This window comes from Nomascus leucogenys, chromosome 1a (genome assembly GCF_006542625.1).
Source record: "Nomascus leucogenys isolate Asia chromosome 1a, Asia_NLE_v1, whole genome shotgun sequence".
Lineage (NCBI taxonomy): Eukaryota > Metazoa > Chordata > Mammalia > Primates > Hylobatidae > Nomascus > Nomascus leucogenys.
The window spans coordinates 39,979,603-39,999,492 of NC_044381.1; the positions used below are offsets into that span (position 1 = coordinate 39,979,603).

The following is a 19,890-nucleotide window of genomic DNA, read 5'->3' on the forward strand; positions in this document are numbered from 1 at the left end:
GAGATCACGCCACTGCACTCCAGCCTGGGCAACAGAGCGAGACTCCGTCTCAAAAAAAAAAAAAAAAAAAAAAAAATTAACCGGGCACGGCGGCACGCGCCTGTATTCCAAGCTACTTGGGAGGCTGAGGCAGAAGAACTGCTTGAACCCAGGAGGCGGAGGTTGCAGTGAACCGATATCGCACCACTGCACTCCAGCCTAGGCAACAAGAGCGAGACTCCAACTCGAAAAAAAAAAAAAAGGAAGAAAGACAATCCAAGAATAAGGAAAAGATATCAATAATAAGTATATGTGTCTGTATAGAGACAAACGTACACATGAAAAAAATTGTACCCAGAATATATAAAGAACTCCTACAAATAAGAAAAAGGCACACAACCCAATTTCTTAAAAACTGTTGAAACACATGAACTGACACTTAACAAAAAGATATTCACATGGCCAATAAATATATGTTATATGTAAAGGGGGTTAACTTCATCGGTCGTTAGGAATATGCAAATTAAGACCATAATGTACCTAGCAGAATGAAATTCAAATTGCTGCTGAAGATATGGAGTCTGCCTGGCTGAAGAGTAAATTTTTCACCCACTCTGGAAAACTTTTAGCACTACATAGTGATGTTGAACACAACCATGCAATTTTACTCCCAGATATATACTCCAAGAAACATGTATACATGTTCACCAAAAGATATATACAAGAAATATTACAACAGCAATATTTGTAATAGGCAAAAACTGGAAATCCAAATGTCCAACACCAGAAGGGATTTGTGTCAAGAGACTCCAGGACCATCTCTAAGTTCAGCAATTCGCTAAGAGGATTCCAGGACTCTGAAACTGTTATACTTACAGTTTATTACAGCAAAAGGACACAAAGCTAAATCAGCAAAGGGAAAAGGGACATCAGGCAAAGTCTGGAGGAAGCCAGGTGCATGCTTCTAGGAGTCCTCTTCCAGTGGAGTCACACATAAAGCATTTAATTCCTCCAGCAATAAACTGTAACAATGGCCAGGCACAGTGGCTCAAGCCTATAACCCCAGCACTTTGGGAGTCCGAGGCGGGTGAATCACTTGAGGCCAGGAGTTTGAGACCAGTCTGGCCAACATGGCGAAACCCCATCTCTTCTAAAAATACAAAAACTAGCTGGGACTCGGGAGGCTGAGGCAGGGGAATCACTTGAACCCAGGAGGCAGAGCTGCTGTGAGCCGAGACAGTGCAACTGCACTCCAGCCTGGGCAACAGAGCCATGCTCTGCCTTAGGGGAAAAGAAAAGAAAAAGAGAAACTGTAACAACATTATGTGAAGTGTTGTCTACTATGGAAGCTCACAAAAGCCTAGGAGTCCAGGGTTTTTCTTGGCGGGTGATCTTGAAGGCACACAATGAATGACCAGTTACCAAAGCTCTCTAGTTCATGAGAAGGAAAGGAGGTGTTCACCATAAATAATGCTGTTTGCACAAACTGGAACAGTGAAGTTCAAAGATTCAATCACACAAAATGCAGAATATTCCAAGAGCTCAATTCCGGCCTGTCAAGGACCAGTCACAGAAAATGGTCCCCTTGGGAACATGAAAGATGTGAGCAACTCGGGCCTGCTGAATTAATCCTTTCCTGCCCAAGATAACAGAAAATCATATATGGTTATATAACAACACACAATACAACAATGAAATGTTGCTACATACAACATGGATTAATCTCAAAAACGTACTAAGCCAAAAAAGCCAGACAACAAAGAGTATACATTGTATGATTCCACTTACATAATATTAAACACACAAACACAAAGGCCAAATTGTCATATTAGAAATGTGACAAGGACAGAAATTACTTAGGATTGTTTCTGGGAGTATGGTATAGTACTGGATATATAAGTGTACTTACTGTATAAAAATTCATCAAGCTGTGTATTTATAATTTGTACATCTTTCTGTACACATTATACTTCCATTAAAAGCTTACACAAAAAGATATCTGGTTCCTATTTTATTTTAGCCATGAGGAAACTTTAGGAAAATATATCATTCTATAGAATCATATTTTCCTCAGATCAAACTCCTAACACAGCTCAAAATCCTATAATTTTATATTGCAAGGGTAGGAGAACAGCTTTCCTATTTTCTGGTTTTTAGGACAATCAGGGAAATACAGAAATTGAAAAGTGCATAAAGTACTGAGATATCAGCTAATCCACTGGTTTTTCTAACTATATTACTCAGAAATATTACAGGAACCCTCTAATGGTTTGATTTGAATTTCTTTCATTTATTTTTTTTTTTGAGACAGAGTCTTGCTCTCTCACCCAGGCTGGAGTGCAGTGGCGCGATCTCGGCTCATTGCAACCTCCGCCTCCCGGGTTCAAGCAATTCTCCTGCCTCAGCCTCCTGAGTAGCTGAGATTACAGGTGCCCGCCACCACGCCCAGCTAATTTTTTTGTATTTTTAGTAGAGACGGGGTTTCACCATGTTGGTCAGGCTGGTCTCGAACCCCTGACCTCGTGATCCACCTGCCTCAGCCTCCCAAAGTGCTGGGATTATAGGCGTGAGCCACTGCGCCCGGCCTCTTTTATTTATTTTTTTTAATTTTAATTTTTTTGAGACGGAGTCTCACTCTGTTGCCCAGGCGGAAGTGCAGTGGCGTGATCTCGGCTCACCACAATCGCTGCCTCCTGGGTTCAAGCGATTCTCCTTTCTCAGCCTCCCGAGTAGCTGGGACTACAAGCACATGCCACCATGCCTGGCTACTTTTTGTATCTTTAGTAGAGACGGGGATTCACTATGTTGGCCAGGCTAATCTCGAACTCCTGACCTCGTGATCCATCCACCTCGGCCTCCTGAAGTGCTGAGATTACAGGCATGAGCCACCAGGCCCAGCCTTGAATTTTTTTAAAAAGAAAGTATTATAAACCCAGTATCTACAAGAAAAGAAAATTGTCAGACTTCTCACATTTGACGTGACAGTATAAAAAGATTAACAAATTATCTTTCAGTACAGCTGTGTAAACCTATTTCAGTGCTCTGGAATTCAACCAAAGGCATAAAACAAACTGGGAGCATTTATTTATTAAGTTACTGAACTTCAGGCAGAAACGGTGGTTTTCAGTTTTGAGCTGCTACCAGACTCCTGACCCTTCCCCAACCCCAGCTCTGTGGGTATTAGTTTAAGCAGAGCCTGCTGCTGCCTGAGAGGACTCATTGGATTTGGAGTGTTGTCAAGTTAACGGGGCAAACACGGAAGACTAGTGGCAGACTGGTGGACTAGGCCAGGGATATAACAGGTAGTTGTAGGAGGTGAGACAGCCACAAGAGGCTTGAAAAGCTCACTCCAAATCGGTTGACTCTAGATGATATACACACATATAAGAGACTGGAACACACTCAAGCCACTCATACATCCTTGGCCATCAGAAGCTGCACATACTCACAGAGATTCAAGAGAATCTGGCAGAGAGCAAAAGCCAGGGAAGAACTGAAAATGGCCTGAAGTAAGAATGCACTTTCAGCTCACATACAGATCCATTAGTAGAGAGCTGAAAGTTTACTGGCTCGAGGTGTTTTAACTATAATCTCTTACCAATCTGGCTGATCCCTAAATTATGGAGACAGAGATCCCAAGGAAGCCAAGCTTAAAAATAAAAATAAAAATAAAAACTGAAGAGAGACATCAGCAGCTGCATACTGTAGAGACTTCACAGATTTAGTCCAAGCAAGTTACTAAACAAGCAAAACAAAAACAACCTTCAAGGTGAGAAAATAATCAAAATCCATGGCCAAGTGTAGCGGCACACGCCTGTAATCCCAATGCTTTGGGAAGCTGAGGTGGGAGGACTGTCTGAGGCGAGGAGGAGTTCAAGACCAGCCTGAACAACATAGCAAGACCCCATCTCTAAAATAAAAACAAAAGGCCGGGTGCAGTGGCTCACGCCAGTAATCCCAGCACTTTGGGAGGCCAAGGTGGGTGGATCACGAGGTCAGGAGATCGAGACCATCCTGGCTAACACAGTGAAACCCCGTCTCTACTAAAAATACAAAAAAAAAAGAGCCAGGTGTGGTGGCGGGCGCCTGTAATCCCACCTACTCAGGAGGCTGAAGCAGAAGAATCGCTCGAATCCAGGAGGCGGAAGTTGCAGTGAGCCAAGATCGCGCCACTGCACTCCAGCCTGGGCAACAAAGCGAGACTCTGTCTCAAAAAAAAAAAAAAAAAAAAAAAAAAAGTTAAAGCTTTAGCCAAGCGTAGTGGTGCACAACTGTAGTCTTAGCTACTCAAGAGGCTGAAGCAGGACAATTGCTTGAGCCCAGAAGTTTGAGGTTGCAGTGAGCTATTATTGTGCCACTATTTCAGCCTAGGCAACAGGGCAAGACCCTGTCTCTTAAAAAAAAAAAATCCAAAATTGCAAAACTATACTATCTAAATATACAGGTTTTAACAAAAAATGATTGCAATATGCAAAGAAATAAGAACATATAACTCACTCAGGAAAAAAAGGGAGTCAACAGAGTCTCTGAGTGTTCCCAGATGTTGAATATAGCAGACGAAAACTTCAAAGCAGATACTATAAATATGTTCAAAGAACGAAACGAATCCATGTTTAAAGAGTTAGAGGAGACCAGGTGTGGTGGCTCACACCTGTAATCCCAGAACTTTTGGAGACCGAGGATTGCCTGAGCCCAGGAGTTTGAGACCAGCCTAGACAACACAGTGAGACCCCACTTCGTAAAAAAGGAAAGTATGGGCCAAGTGTGGTGGCTTACGCCTATAATCTCAGCACTTTGGGAGGCCGAGGCGGGCAGATCACTTGAGGTCAGGAGTTCGAGACCAGCCTGGCCAACATGGTGAAACCCTGTCTCTACTAAAAATACAAAAATCAGTCGGGCGTGGTGGCCCACACCTAGTCCCAGCTACTTGGGAGGCTGAGAATCACTTGAAACCAGGAGGTGGAGGTTACAGTGAGCCAAGACCATGCCACTGTACTCCAGCCTGAGTGACAGAGAAAGACTGCGTCTCCAAAAAAAAAAAAAAAAGTATGTTAATTACTCAGTGAATAGGAAATTTCAAATAGAATATAAAAATTATAAAAAAGAAACGTGGAAATGCTGCAGTTAAAAATTCGGTAATCAAAATCAACAGTCCACTAAAATGACAACACAGACAATTTAAGATGAACAAAGAAAGAAACAGTAACCTTGAAGACAAATAAATAGAAATTATTCAAACAAAAGCATAGAAAACAATTGGCAAAAATAAATAAATAAATAAAATAAACAGCTCCTCAGAGATGTATGAGACATTATCAAGTGTAAAAAACTTACCTATGGCTGGGCGCAGTGGCTCATGCCTATAATCCCAGCACTCTGGGAGGCCGAAGCAGGCGGATCACGAGGTCAGGAGTTCGAGACCAGCCTGGCCAACATGGTGAAACCCTCCGTCTCTACTAAAAATACAAAAATTAGCTGGGCATGGTGGCACACGCCTGTAATTCCAGCTACTCGGGAGACTGAGGCAGGAGAATTGCTTGAACTCGGGAGGTGGAGGTTGCAGTGAGCTGAGATTGCGCCACTGAATTCTAGCCTGGGTGACAGAGCAAGACTCTGTCAGGGGGTGGGAGGGGGGTAGTGGGGAATATACCTATAATGAGAGTCTCCAAAGGAGTAAAGAGACAGTAAAAATATTTGAAGAAATGGTCAAAAACTTCCCAAATGTGATGAAAAGCATTAATCTACAGAAACAAGAAGCTCAACAAACCCCAAGTAAAATAAACAAAAAAAGACATTCACACCTACACACATCATAGCATAGTCAAACTATCAGAGAGTTGGGCTATTTTTTTTTTTTTTTTTTTTTTTTTTTGTGAGAAAGAGTTTCGCACTTGTTGCCGAGGCTGGAGTGCAATGACACAATCTTGGCTCACTGCAACCTCCATCTCCCAGGTTCAAGCAATTCTCCTGCCTCAGCCTTCCGAGTAGCTGGGATTACAGGCGTGCACCACCATGCCCAGTTAATTTTGTATTTTTAGTACAGATGGGGTTTCACCATGTTGGTCAGGGTGGTCTCAAACTCCCATCCTCAAGCGATCCACCTGCCTCGGCCTCCCAAAGTGCTGGGATTACAGGCGTGAGCCTCTGCACCCGGCCTAAAGTTTCATTTTTAAAAGATGAAATGAGTTTTAGAGATGGATGGTGGTGACAGATACCCAACATAATAAAATGTATCTAATACTACTGAACTGTATACTTCAAAACAGTGAAAATGGTAAGTTTGTTATGTGTATTTTACCATAATTTTTTTAAAGGGAAAAAAAGTGATTTGGTTTATCTATATTCATACTAAAAATGTGTCCTGAATAAACACATGTATTTGTTGAAAGAATATATTTATTAAGCACCGACTATATCCCAGGCAGCACTACGCAAACAGTGAGGAAAATCAGAATCTCATGAAACTCAAAATGGGACTAATTATCCTCATTAACTAATAACCTACTATAGGTTTCCTACTATGAAGGAAAAACTATTGCAATAAGAAAAAAAGGATTAAGGATGCAGGCAATTTTTAAGTCCTCTGTTCCACCCAAGTTACAATTTTAATGAATCAAACTGTGTTTTTTTTTTTTTTTTTTTTTTTTTTTTTTTTTTTTTGAGATGGACTGTCGCTGTTATTGTCCAGGCTGGAGCGCAATGGCATGATCTCAGCTCACTGCAACCTCCACCTCCCGGGTTCAAGCAAGTCTCCTGCCTCAGAATCCTGAGTAGCTGGGATTACAAGCATGCGCCACCATGCCCAGCTAATTTTGTATTTTTAGTAGAGATGGGGTTTCTCCATGTTGGTCAGGCTGGTCTCGAACTCCCGACCTCAGGTGATCCACCAGCCTTGGCCTCCCAAAGTGCTGGGATTACAGGTGTGAGCCACCGCACCAGGCCTCAAACTGTATTTTAAATGTGCCAGAAGAATTAAAAACTTTAAAAGGTTCATAGCAAAGTCTTATGTAAGGCTAACGGGCTAACAGCCACCCTCTAAAGTTCTCTGCTGTCTAAACCTTATTTAAGAACAAAGATTATCTGTACCCAGCGGGATTCTTTAGTAAGGCAAAATGATGATTAGGAAAGGTTAAGCTCCAATTTTTTTTTTTAATTTTTGTTTTTTTAGAGATGGGGTGTTGCTATGTTGCTCAGGCTAGACTTGAACTCCTGAGCTCAAGCAATCCTCCTGCCTCACTCAGCCTGCTGAATAGCTGGGCCTAAAGGCATATGCTACTGTGCCCAGCCCATCAATAATTTTTAAAGAACAATTAAGACAACTGAAACTTAACTCCAATTTAAAATGTTTTACTAAAATTAAGTGTTAAATAGTTGTAAGCCACCTAAGATCTGCCCCCGTCATCTTTTCTTTGGCATCTCTCTTCCTTCTAACCACATCATAGATGAAACATACAAGTTCTTGCTAAGATATTCAATACCACCTCTGAAGAAATGGCTATAGATAAGCTACGAAAAACTGAAATTTAGACATTCCTACAATTATTACTCATTGTTACAAAGTACTCACCAATCTGCTATTTACCATGTTCTTAAGTCAAAGACCATTAACATTCTCCTAAAGAAGTTACAGACTTCAACAATGCTCTGCAATTTCCTGTAGGACAGGACCCTGTGAATCGGTGGCCTGTTAGGAACCCAGCCACGCAGAGCAGCAGGTGAGCGAGCATTACCATCTGAGTTCTGCCTCCTGTCAGATCAGCAGCGGCATTAGATTCTCATAGGGGTGTGAACCCTACTCTGAACTGTGCATGTGAGGGATCTAAGTTGCGCTCATTATGAGAATCTAACTAATGCCTGATGATCTGAGGTGGAACAGTTTCATCCTGAAACCATCCCCCAACCAACCCAATTCTGTGGAAAAATTGTCTTCCACAAAACCAGTCCCTGGTACTAAAAAAGTTGGGAATTGCTGCTGTAGAGTATCTTAAAGATCTTGCTAAACATATACAGTTCATTTGTATAACAGCACCCCCAAGTCTACTTCAATAGGAGCGCAGTGCTACCCAGGAATATTTAAACAGGTGTTTTGTGTTACATGTGGTTCAGAAACCACAATGAAAAAAAAAAAAATGAAATAAGCTGTTTTAAACCACTATCAAGAGCTACTCCCAAACACGTATCAAGATATACACAGTGATACATGCCTAAGAACTTACCTCTTTCTCTTACAAAACAAAAACCCAGTTCAGCAATACTTACAGTCAACATTGGAGTTGTCAACAGGCCCCACGCAAAGAATTCAAGGAAGATGACAATAGCAGCATGGTACACACTTGGTCGGCCAAAGCCTTGTAGCTTAAAAAGAAAGTTATTATGAAAATTAGCAAAGAAATATAAGAAATCTATTATCTTAAAATGGTATAGAAAAAAATGTGTAAAATAAATTTAGGGCCTACCTCTGTCATTTAAAATAAAACTTCATTCTGTGTTATAACTGATGCCTTCACTTCCCCTAATAAGGGAAGGTGCTAAGATTATAGACTTTCGGTTGGGCGCGGTGGCTCAAGCCTGTAATCTCAGCACTTTGGGAGGCCAAGGCGGGCAGATCACAAGGTCAGGAGTTCAAGACCAGCATGGTTAACATAGTGAAACCCCACCTCTACCAAAAAATACAAAAATTAGCCAGACATGGTGGCGGGCTACTTGGTCCCAGCTACTTGGGAGGCTGAGGCAGAATTGCTTGAACCCGGGTGCCGGAGGTTGCAGTGAGCTGAAATCCCGCCACTGCACTCCAACCTGGGAGACATAGCAAGACTCTATCTCGAAAGAAAAAAAGATTATAGACTTTCGATCTGTCCCATCGACGCAAATCACTGGAGCTTTAGTAGAAAATCAACTGGATCTTCAAGAGACTAAGGTTCCAGGATCTGACTGCTCTGTCCCTTACGAATTATGTGTTCCTTAGCAACTTAACTTCTCTAGGGCTGAAGTTTCTTTACCTACATAATAAGAGAGATGGGTATGGGTATCACATGCTCAAAGGCCTGAGGGGCAGCTCAGATGACTTTAAATCAGTATGGAGTATCTTGAGATATCCCAATTCCAGAGATGTTTAGAAGCAGAGGATGAAAAGTGTGCAATAATGTCTTTGCACACTCTTATCATCTCTCCCACAGATTACTGCAATGACCTGTTAACCCTGCCTTGACTCGTTTTCCCTGTCCCCTCCAAACTTGTGGTGACATTACACTCAGAGTGAACTTTTTAAAAATACAAATCTTATTCCATCACTCCTGTGGAAAACTGCAAAAATAAAGAGCTACAAATTGCTGTCATCCCTGCACACACACATTTTCACAATATGACTTTGCTGCCAATTCCATCAAAAGGTTCAGTCTGTTTCTCCATGTCCCTAGATCAAAGCTGGTTTGACAACTTCCTCTAACCAACACTTAAGTGAAGTGAAAACATGGATTTCTGAACCTAGATTGCCAAAGATCTTCAAGACTACCACAAGAAATATCTTCCTGCCACAGGCGTATGAGAGGATAAGAAACTCTCCCTATCAAGGCCTCACAGACAAACCAGTTAACAGCCATCACCAACTGTCAGACATAGGCGTAAGGGCATCTTAGACGACCCAATTACAATCAAGCCTGCAGGTGACTGCAGAAGCACGAGACACATTGAGAGAAATCAGTGAAGAACTCTCGCTGAGTTCCACTCAAACCACTAACCCAAAGAATTGTAATAAATGGTTGTTGTTTTGGGCCTTTAAGTATTAGAGCTGTTTCTTAATTTTTATTTTTTTGAGATGAAGTCTCACTTTGTTGCCCAGGCTGGAGTACAGTGGCATGATCTCAGCTTACTGCAAAGTGCTGGGATTACAGGCATAAGCCCCCATACCTGGCCCACATTCTTTTTAATAGCTAACTACTCAGTATCTCATTATATGAATGTGCCATAATTTTAACCAATCGAATATTGATAGGAGTATATGGAATTTTCACTTATTTAAAACTGCTGCAATTAACTTTTCAAATTTTGTAATAATATTAAACCTACAGAAAAGTTGCAAAAACCAAGAGTTCCTGTATATGCTTCACCCAGCTTCCCCAAATGTTAAAATCTTCTATAACCATGGTATAATTATCTAAACCAGGAAATTAGCATTGCTACAAAACTTTAATCTACATACCTTATTTGAATTTTGCCATTTTTCCCATTTTCTTTTTCTGGTTCAGAATCTAATCAAAGATTTAACACCGCATTTAGTTCTCACATTTCTTTAGGCTCTTCCAATCTAAGTCAGTTCCCAAGACTTTTATTTTTTTACTTTCATGATCTTGATACTTTCAGGGAATACTAGTATACTCTTCACCAATAATTTTATAGTGTCCCTCAATTTGAATTAATCTAATATTCTCTCATGATCAGACTGAGGTTATACATTTTATTTTTTAAAAATGTCACATCTCATAAAATTCACCATTTTCAAGTGCACACAAGTCAGTGGTTTTTAGAATATTCACAAGGTTATACAACCATCACCACTATCTAACCCCAGAACATGTTTATCACCCCCCAAAAGAAGCCCTACACCTATTAGGAGACATTCTTCATTTCCTTCTCCCCCTACTTCCCCTCAGAACCACTAATCTGCTTTCTGTCTCTATGGATTTGCCTATTCTGGGATCATACATAAATAGAATGAATATATGGAATCACACAATGTGTAGCCTTTTGTGTCTAGCTTCTTCCAATCAGCATATTTTCAAGGTTCATCCATGTTGTGGCATGTATCAGTATTTCATTCAATTTTATAGGTAAATAATATTCCACTGCATCAATATACTACATTTTGTTTATCCATTCATCAGTTCATAGACGCTTAGGTTGTTTCCATCTTTGGCTATTATGAATAACGCTGCTATAAGCATTGATGTACAAGTTTTTGTATGAACATGTTTCCAATTCCCTTGGCTATACACATAACAGTGAAAATGGTGGGACTATTAATATCCTTTTATTAGTATTCTAGGATAAATTTCTAGAAGTGAAGTTGCTGGGCCAAAGAATATACACATTTTAATTTAGAATCCAATTATAATTTAAAAGTTTCACTAATTATGAGTCAAAAAATACTTCATCTTATGTCACCTAATCAACTAATATCTCTAACATATAAAAAGCTTCTAAAAATGTTAAGAAAAAGACTAACAGCCCAGTAAAAAGATTGGCAAGAAATATGAACCAGTTCACTGAAGAAATCAAATGTCCCTTCAGTAGCCTCATTTGTAGTAAGAAAAATGCAAAATTAAGCCAAATTGAAACACAAGTTCTCAGTATCAGACATTAAAAATTCAAAAATTCAAACATCTGTAAACTTCTATTGATGATGCAATTGAAAAGAAACACAAACTGCAAATAGGAACGAAAAATGGTACACCGCTATGGAAGAAAATGTGGCAACATCTAGACAAATTACATATTTCTCCTTTGAAGCAACAATTCTACTTTATCCCTAAACTATGAGGTGCCATATGCACAAAGCTAAAACACTGTAACAGCAAAAATTAACTCTGGGCCAGGGGAAGTGGCTCACACCGATAATCACAGCACTTTGGGAGGCTGAGGCAGGCGGATCACTTGAGGTCAGGAGTTCACGACAAGCCTGGCCATCATGGTGAAACCCCATCTCTATTAAAAATACAAAAATTAGCAAGGCTTGGTGGCAGGTGCCTGTAATCCCAGCTACTAGGGAGGCTGAGGTAGGAGAATGGCTTGAACCTGGGAGGAGGAGGTTGCAGTGAGCCAAGATCACGCCATTGCACTCCAGCCTGGGCAACAAGCGCGAAACTCTGTCTCAAAAAAAAAAAAAAAATTCGGCTAACGAATGAAGAAAGGAATAATTAACTTAGAATCCTGCCACTTCACAGCCTCACTGAAATAGTGAATCTAGGCCATGACCATTAATGGCCACTGAAATCACTGGGTAAAAGCTGACAAGGTACAAGGGAATAATCAAACTGATAACACCTGAAGCCTGATCAATCATAGAGACTGATCACAGAGATCATTTGCTACATGATGTAATACAACAAAAAATACCACCACTTAAGAAGTATTCTTTGAAAAAACAAAGTAAAACAAAAAACCTGGATTCAATGCAGCCAAGACATAAACCAGTATACAGAAAATGCAGGTAAAACAAGATTGGCCTTGTTGTAGTAGGGTGATGAATATGGGGAGGTATTCCTAATAATATGTAAAGGTAACCACAAAAGAGCTTTAAACAGATTGCTAAAAAGAAAAGTACTTACAGTCTAATTAACAATTAAAAAAAAAGAACAACTTACAGTCTCATTAACAATTTTGAGGGATACCTGTCCCACCATATTCTAAGACTGCATAATAATTTTTAAATGTTTTGCCAGGTGCGGTGGCTCATGCCTGTAATCCCAGCACTTTGGGAGGCCGAGGCAGGCATTTCGGGACCAGCCTGGCCAACATGGCAAAACCCCATCTCTACTAAAAATACAAAAATTAGCCAGGCGTGACGGCAACTGCCTGTAATCCTAGCTGCTCAGGAGGCTGAGGCAGGAGAACCACTGGAACCCAGGAGGCGGAGGCTGCAGTGAGCCAAGATCACACCACTGCACTCTAGCCTGGGGGACAGAGCGAGACTCCATCTCAAATAATAATAATTTTAAAATTTTTGCTAATTTGATTTTTTAATGGTTATCTAATTTTATTTTGTATTTCCCTTACTCCCAATGAAGCTGAGCTTCTTTCCTATGATTAGGAATTTCCATTTCTTTTTCTGTGAACTGCCTATTCATCTTCTGTCAATTTTTTATTGGTGACTTTAATCTTTCATATTGATTTATAGGACCCCTTTAGAATCAATATTAAAAATATTTATACAATGCAACATCAAATTATCATTCTCAGCCAGGAGTGGTGGTGTGCACCTGTAGTCCCAGCTACTTGGAAGGATCACCTGAGCCTAGGAGTTCAAGTCCAGCCTGGGCAACACAGCAAGAACCCCATCTCTTAGGGGGGAAAAAAAATAGGCCCAGTGCAGTAGCTCATGCCAGTAATCCTAGCATTTTGTGAGGCTCAATCAGGTGGCAGGTGGGAGATTTACTTGAGGCTAGGAGTTCAAGACCAGTATAGACAACATAGTGAGACTCGATCTCTCCAAAAAAATTAAAAATTAACCAGGCATGGTGACATGTGTCTGTAGTACCACCTCCTCAGGAGACTGAGGCAGGAAGATCGCTGGAGCTCAGGAGTTTAAGGCTGCAATGAGCTATGACTGCACCACTGCACTCTAGCCTAGGCCACAAAGTGAGACTCCAGTCTCGTTTACAAAAAAAAAAAAGTCATCATCCTCACCTACTGGCATCAATACTCTCTAAAAATAAAAGGCACAAATACACAAATGGACAACAGCTGGAGACTTCAATACTCATTTTCAGTAACTGATAGAACAATTAGAAGATCAGCAAGAAATAGAAGACTTCAGTAACACTGTACACTAACTAAACCTAACAGACATTTATTGAACACTCTTCCCAAAAAGATATAAATCCTCATGTGCACATGAGAAGACTATAAAACAAGTCTGAATAAATTTAAAAGGAGTAAATTTAGACTAACTATGTTCTTGACCACAAAGAATGAAATTAGACATCATTAACATAAGAAAATTTGGAAAATTCATGAATATTAAAATATTAAAACATACTCCTGAGTAACAGATAAATCACAAGGAAAGTTACAAAACTTTCATTTGAACAAAAATGAAAATGCGACACACCAGTTGAATGCAGCTTAAAGCAGCGCTTAACAGGGAGTGTACAGCTGTAGATATGTGGTTATAAAAGATCTCAAATCAATAATTTAACTTTCCACCGTAAGAAACTAGAAGAGAGCAAACTAAACTCAAAGCAAGGAAAGAAAGTAAGATCAGAGCAGATATAAACGTGATACAGAACAGAAAAGCAATACAGAAAAATCAACAAAATCAGGTCGGGTGCAGTGTGAGCCTAGCACTTTGGGGGGTCAAGGCGGGCAGAACACTTGAACCCAAGAGTTAAAGACCAGCTTGGACAACATGGTGAAACCCCGTCTCTACTAAAAATACAAAAAAGAAAAAGTTTACCCAAGCATGGTGGCACATACACCTATAGTCCCAGCTATTTGGGAGGCTGCAGTGAGAGAATCGCCTGAGTCCAGGAAGTTGAGGCTGCAATAAGCCATGATCATACCACTGTACTCCAGTCTGGGAGAAGGCTGTGAAACCTTGCCTTAAAAAAAAAAAAAAAAAAAAAAGGAGGCCAGGCGCAGTGGCCTGTAATCCCAGCACTTTGGGAGGCCGAGGCAGGCGGATCACCAGGTCAGGAGGTCGAGACCATCCTGGCTAACATGGTAAAACCCCATCTCTACTAAAAATTAAAAATAAAAAAAATTAGCCAGGCGTGGTAGTGGACGCCTGTAGTCCCAGCTACTCGGGAGGCTGAGGCAGGAGAAATCACTTGAACCCAGGAGGCGGGGGAGCTTGCAGTGAGCAGAGATCGTGCCACTGCAATCCAGCCTGGGCAACAGAGCGAGACTCCATCTCAAAAAAAAAACAAAAACAAAAACAGAAAAAGGAAAGGGAAGAGAAAATCAACAAAATCAAAAACTGATTTAATGAAAATATCAAACTAATGGACAAACCAAGAAAACAGAAGACCTGAATTACTAATACCAGAAATGAAAGAGAAGATAATAATGGTCAACCTTACAGAAATAGAAAGGATTATAAGGGAGTCTTATAGACAATTAGTCAACAAACTGGATAAATGAAATACAATGGACAAACTCCTAGAAACACATAACCTACTAAAAATGAATCATGAAGAAACAGAAAATATAAATAGACCTATAACTAGTAAGGAGACAGAATCAGTAATCAAAAACCTCCCAGAATTCCAGCAGAGTTAAAGAATTAAAACTCTACCCAAGACATGAAGAGGAAGGAGCACTTACTAACTCACTCTCTGAAGCCAGCATTACAGTAGTTGCCCCCTTATCCAAGGGGGACACATTCCAAGACCCCTAGTGGATGCCTCGAAAAGTACCAAACCCTATACAGCTGTTCCTCGACTTACAAAGGGGTTGTGTCTCAATAAACTGACTATAAGTTGAAAATAAACTAAGTTGAAAGTCACTTTAGACTTATGATATATTCAACCTATGATGGGCTCATCCAGACAACCCAATCATAAGTAGAGGTGCATACTCAATGCATATTGCTTTTGCATCAAGGTAAAGTTGAAAAATCTTAAGTCCAACCATCAAATTTGGGACGATCTATATATACTGTTTTTTCCTATACACACCTATGATTGAGTTTAATTTTTAATTAGGCACAGTCCTCTTGTGCTTTTGGTCATTATTAAATAAAATAAGGGCTACTTGAACACAAGCACTGTGATACTGCAGTCCATCCAATAACTGATGGCTGACTAACAGATGGAAGCATATAGAGTGTAAATGCTGGATGAAGGGATGGAGCAAGATGGCACAGTATTTCATCATACTACTCAGAATGTGACGTGCAACTTAAAACTGATGAATTTTTATTTCTGGAATTTTCCATTTAGGATTATCAAACTTCTGTCCACTTCGGGTACCTGAAAACCATGGAAAGCGAAACCATAGAAAGCAAAATCACAGATCAGGGAGTACTGCCATACTCTAAAAAAGCCAGACAGGCCGGGCACGGTGGCTCACGCTTGTAATCCCAGCACTTTGAGAGGCTGACGCGGGCGGATCACGAGGTCAGGAGATCGAGACCACGGTGAAACCCCGTCTCTACTAAAAATACAAAAAATTAACCGGGCGTGGTGACGGGCGCCTGTAGTCCCAGCTACTCGGAGAGGCTGAGGCAGGAGAATGGCGTGAACCCGGGAGGCGGAGCTTGCAGTGAGCCGAGATTGCGCCACTGCACTCCAGCCTGGGTGACAAGAGTGAGACTCTGTCCCAAAAAAAAAAAAAAAAAAAAAAACAGACAAAGACACTACAAGAAAACTATAGGGCCAGGCACAGTGGCTCATCCCTGTAATCCCAGCACTTTGGGAGGCCGAGGTGGGTGGATCACAAGGTCAAGAGTTCAACACCAGCCTGGCCACCATAGTGAAACCACACCTCTTCTAAGAATACAAAAATTAGCTGGGCGTGGTAGTGCGTGCCTGTAATCCCAGCTACTCAGGAGACTGAGGCAAGAAAATTGCTTGTATCTGGGAGGCGGAGGTTGCAGTGAGCTGAGATCACGCCACTGCACTCTAGCCTGGGTGACAGAGCAAGACTCCATCTCAAAAAAAGAAAAAAAAAAAGAAAAGAAAACTACAGACCAATTTTCCTTATGCACATTGATGCAAAAATCCTCAATAAAATATTAGCATACCAAATTCAACAGTTTATTACGCAGTTTATTATGGTTATACACCATAACCAAGCACTTATTCTAAGAATGTCGTAACAGTTCACCCATGAAAACCAATCAATGTAATACAACACATTAAAATAAAGAGGAAAACCCCATATAATCATCTTAATTGATGCAGTAAAAGCATCTGACAAAATTCAACACACTTTCATAATAAAAACACTTAGAAAACTAAGAAAAGAATAAAATTATCTCAAATAATACAGGCCAAATATGAAAAACCCACACTTCACATCATATTCAATGGGGAAAGGCTGGAAACCTTTCCTCTAAGATCAGAAACAAGACAAAGATGCGCACTTTCCCCACTTCTATTCAGTATAATACAATACTGGAAATTCTAGCCAGAGTAATATGGCAAGAAAAAGAAAGAAAAGGCATTCAAACTGGAAATGAAGAAGTAAAATTATCTCTGTTCGCTGGTGACAAGATCTCATAAGTAGAAGACACTAAAAATTCCACACACAAAAACTGTTACAACTAATAAATTAATTTAACAAAGTTACAAGATACAAAATCAACATTAAAAATCAGCTGCATTTCTATACACTAAAGATTAACAATTTTAAAATGAAACTTAAAAAAATTCAAATTGGGCTGAGTGCAGTGACTCACACCTGTAATCCTAATGTTTTGGGAGGCCAAGGCAGGAAGACAGCTTGAGCTCAGGAATTTGAGGCCCTCCCAGACGACATAGTGAGACCTTGTCTCTACTAATAAACAAAAAACGGCTGGGCACAGTGGCTCACGCCTGTAATCCCAGCATTTTGGGAAGCCAAGGCAGGCAGATCACGTGAGGCTGGGAGTCTGAGGCCAGCCTGACCAACATGGTGAAAACCTGTCTCTACTAAAAATACAAAATTAGCTGGGTGTGGTGGTGCCTGCCTGTAATCCCAGCTACATGGGAGTCTGAGGCAGGAGAATCACTTGAACCTGGGAGGCAGGGGTTGTGGTGAGCCAAGATTGCGCCACTGCACTCCAGCCTGGGCAACGAGAGCGAAACTGTGTCTCAAAAAATAATAATAATCAAAAAACTTAGCCAGACGTGCTGGCACACACCTGTGGTCCCATCTACTCAGGAGGCTGAGGCGGGAGGATCACTTGAAACTGGAAGTTCAAGTTTGCAGTGAGCTATGATAACCCCACTGCACTCCAGCCTGGGCAACAGTGACACCCAGCCTCAAAAAAACAAAAATTCAAGTTGCAATAGCATCATAAAGAATAAGATACTTAGGAACAAATTTAACCAAGAAGGTGAATGACCTCTATGCTTAAAACTGTAAGACACTGTTGAAAGAAATTAAAGAAGGTATAAATAAACATAAAGACATCCCATGTTCACGGATTTAAAGACTTAATATAGTTAAGGTATCACTGTTACCAAAAGTGATCTGCAGATTCAATGCCAGTCCTATCAAAATCCCAATGATGCTTTTTGCAAGAATAGAAAACTCCATCCTAAAATTTATACAGAATCTTAAGGGACCTCCAATAGCCAAAACAATCTTGAAAAAGAAAAAAAGTTATCTCGCACTTTCTGAATTCAGAACTTACTATAAACATATCGCAATCAAAACAGTGTGGTTCTGGCATAAAAACAGACATACAGACCAATGGAATAAAAAGCCCAAGCGGGCGTGGTGGTGTGTGCCTGTATTTCTACCTACTGAGGAAGCTTAGACAGGAGAATCACTTGAGCCCAGGAGTTCAAGTCCAGCCTGGGCAACATGGCAAAGCCCAGTCTTTTTTTTTTTTTTTTTTGAGACAGAGTCTCGCTCTGTCACCCAGGCTGGAGTGCAGTGGCATGATCTCCACTCAATGCAAGCGTGGTCCACCTCCCGGGTTCACGCCATTTTCCTGCCTCAGCCTCCCGAGTAGCTGGGACTACAGGCGCCCGCCACCACGCCCGGCTAATTTTTTGTATTTTTAGTAGACGGGGTTTCACCATGTTAGCCAGGATGGTCTCGATCTCCTGACCTCGTGATCCACCCGCCTCAGCCTCCCAAAGTGCTGGGATTACAGGCATGAGCCACCACGCCCGGCCTAGTCTTTTAAAACAATAAATTAAAAGCCTGGAAATAAAAAGCCCAGAAGTAAATACATATATGTCACAAACGATATGCAACAAGGGTACCAAGACCATTTAATCAGAAAGGAAAGACAGTCTTTCAGCAAATGGTGATGGAAAAACTGGATATCCACATTAGAAAGAATGAAGTTGGATCGCTACCCTAAACCATATATAAAAGTTAATTCAAAATGGACCAAAAATAACATAAAAGCAAAACCTATGAAACTCTTAGAAGAAAACATGGAGGAAAGCTTCCCGGTATTTGGATTTGACAATGACTTCTTGGATATGGCACCAAAAGAACAGCCAATAAAAGAAAAAATACATAAATCAAACTTCATCAAAATGAAAAACCTTTGTATACCAAAGGACACTATCAAGACAGTGAAAAGGCAATCTACAGAATGGCACAAAATACATGCAAATCACATATCTGATGAGATTAATACCTAGAACATATGATAAACTTTTTCAACTCACAGACAAAATAACAACCCAATTAAAAACAGGCAAGGAAACTGAATAGACCTCTCTAAATGAGATATACAAATGGCCAAGAAGCACATGAAAAGATACACACAGGCCGGGCGCAGTGGCTCATGTATGTATGTAATCCCAGCACTTTGGGAGGCCGAGGCAGACAGATCACTTGAGATCAGGAGTTTGAAACCACCCTGGCCAACATGGTGAAACCCTGTCTCTAGTAAAAATACAACAATTGGCCAGGCATGGTGGCACATGCCTGTGTTCCTAGCTACTCTGGAGGCTGAAGCAGGAGAATTGCTTGAATCCGGGAGGTGGAGTTTGCAGTGAGCCGAGATTGCACTACTGCACTCCTGCCTAAGAGACAGAGCAAAAGTCTGTTCCCCGCAAAAAAAAAGGAGAAAAAGAAAAAAGAAAAGATACACATCACTAATCATTAGGAAAATGCAAATCAAAACCATAATGAGATATCACCATATACTCATTAGGATGGCTACTGTCTTAATCTGTTTTGTGCTGCTATAACAGGATACTTGAGACTGGGTAGTTTATAAATAACAGAAATTTATTTTCTCACAGTTTTGAAGGCAGGGAAGTCCAAAACAAGGTGTTAGCATCTGGGGTGGACAGTCTTACAGCATCCTCACAAAGCAGAAGGTGGAAGGGCAAAAGAGGGTGGGCCCTCTCCCACAAGCCCTTTTTAATAGCAGCATTAATCCATTGATAATGGTGTAGCCCTCATGACATAAACCCTTCGCAAAAGGCGCCACCTCCCAATACTCCTGCACTGGGAATTAAGTTCCCAACACATGAATTTTGGGAGACACATTCAGACTACAGCAGCTGTGATTTTTTT

General features: G+C 40.7%; 1 protein-coding gene across 2 annotated transcripts in view; it reads right to left on the minus strand.

The window, feature by feature from the left end:
• The window catches only part of MFSD14B (major facilitator superfamily domain containing 14B), an 88,523-nt gene that overhangs the window by 38,599 nt on the left and 30,034 nt on the right, over nt 1–19,890 (minus strand). For both annotated transcript variants that reach the window (XR_004027371.1, XM_003260512.3), the window contains exon 2: nt 8,239–8,334. Coding sequence is in view for 1 of the 2 variants with exons in the window: in XM_003260512.3 (XP_003260560.1) it covers nt 8,239–8,334 (96 nt within the window). In the remaining variant the exon portion in view is untranslated. The remainder of the gene's footprint in view (nt 1–8,238; nt 8,335–19,890) is intronic.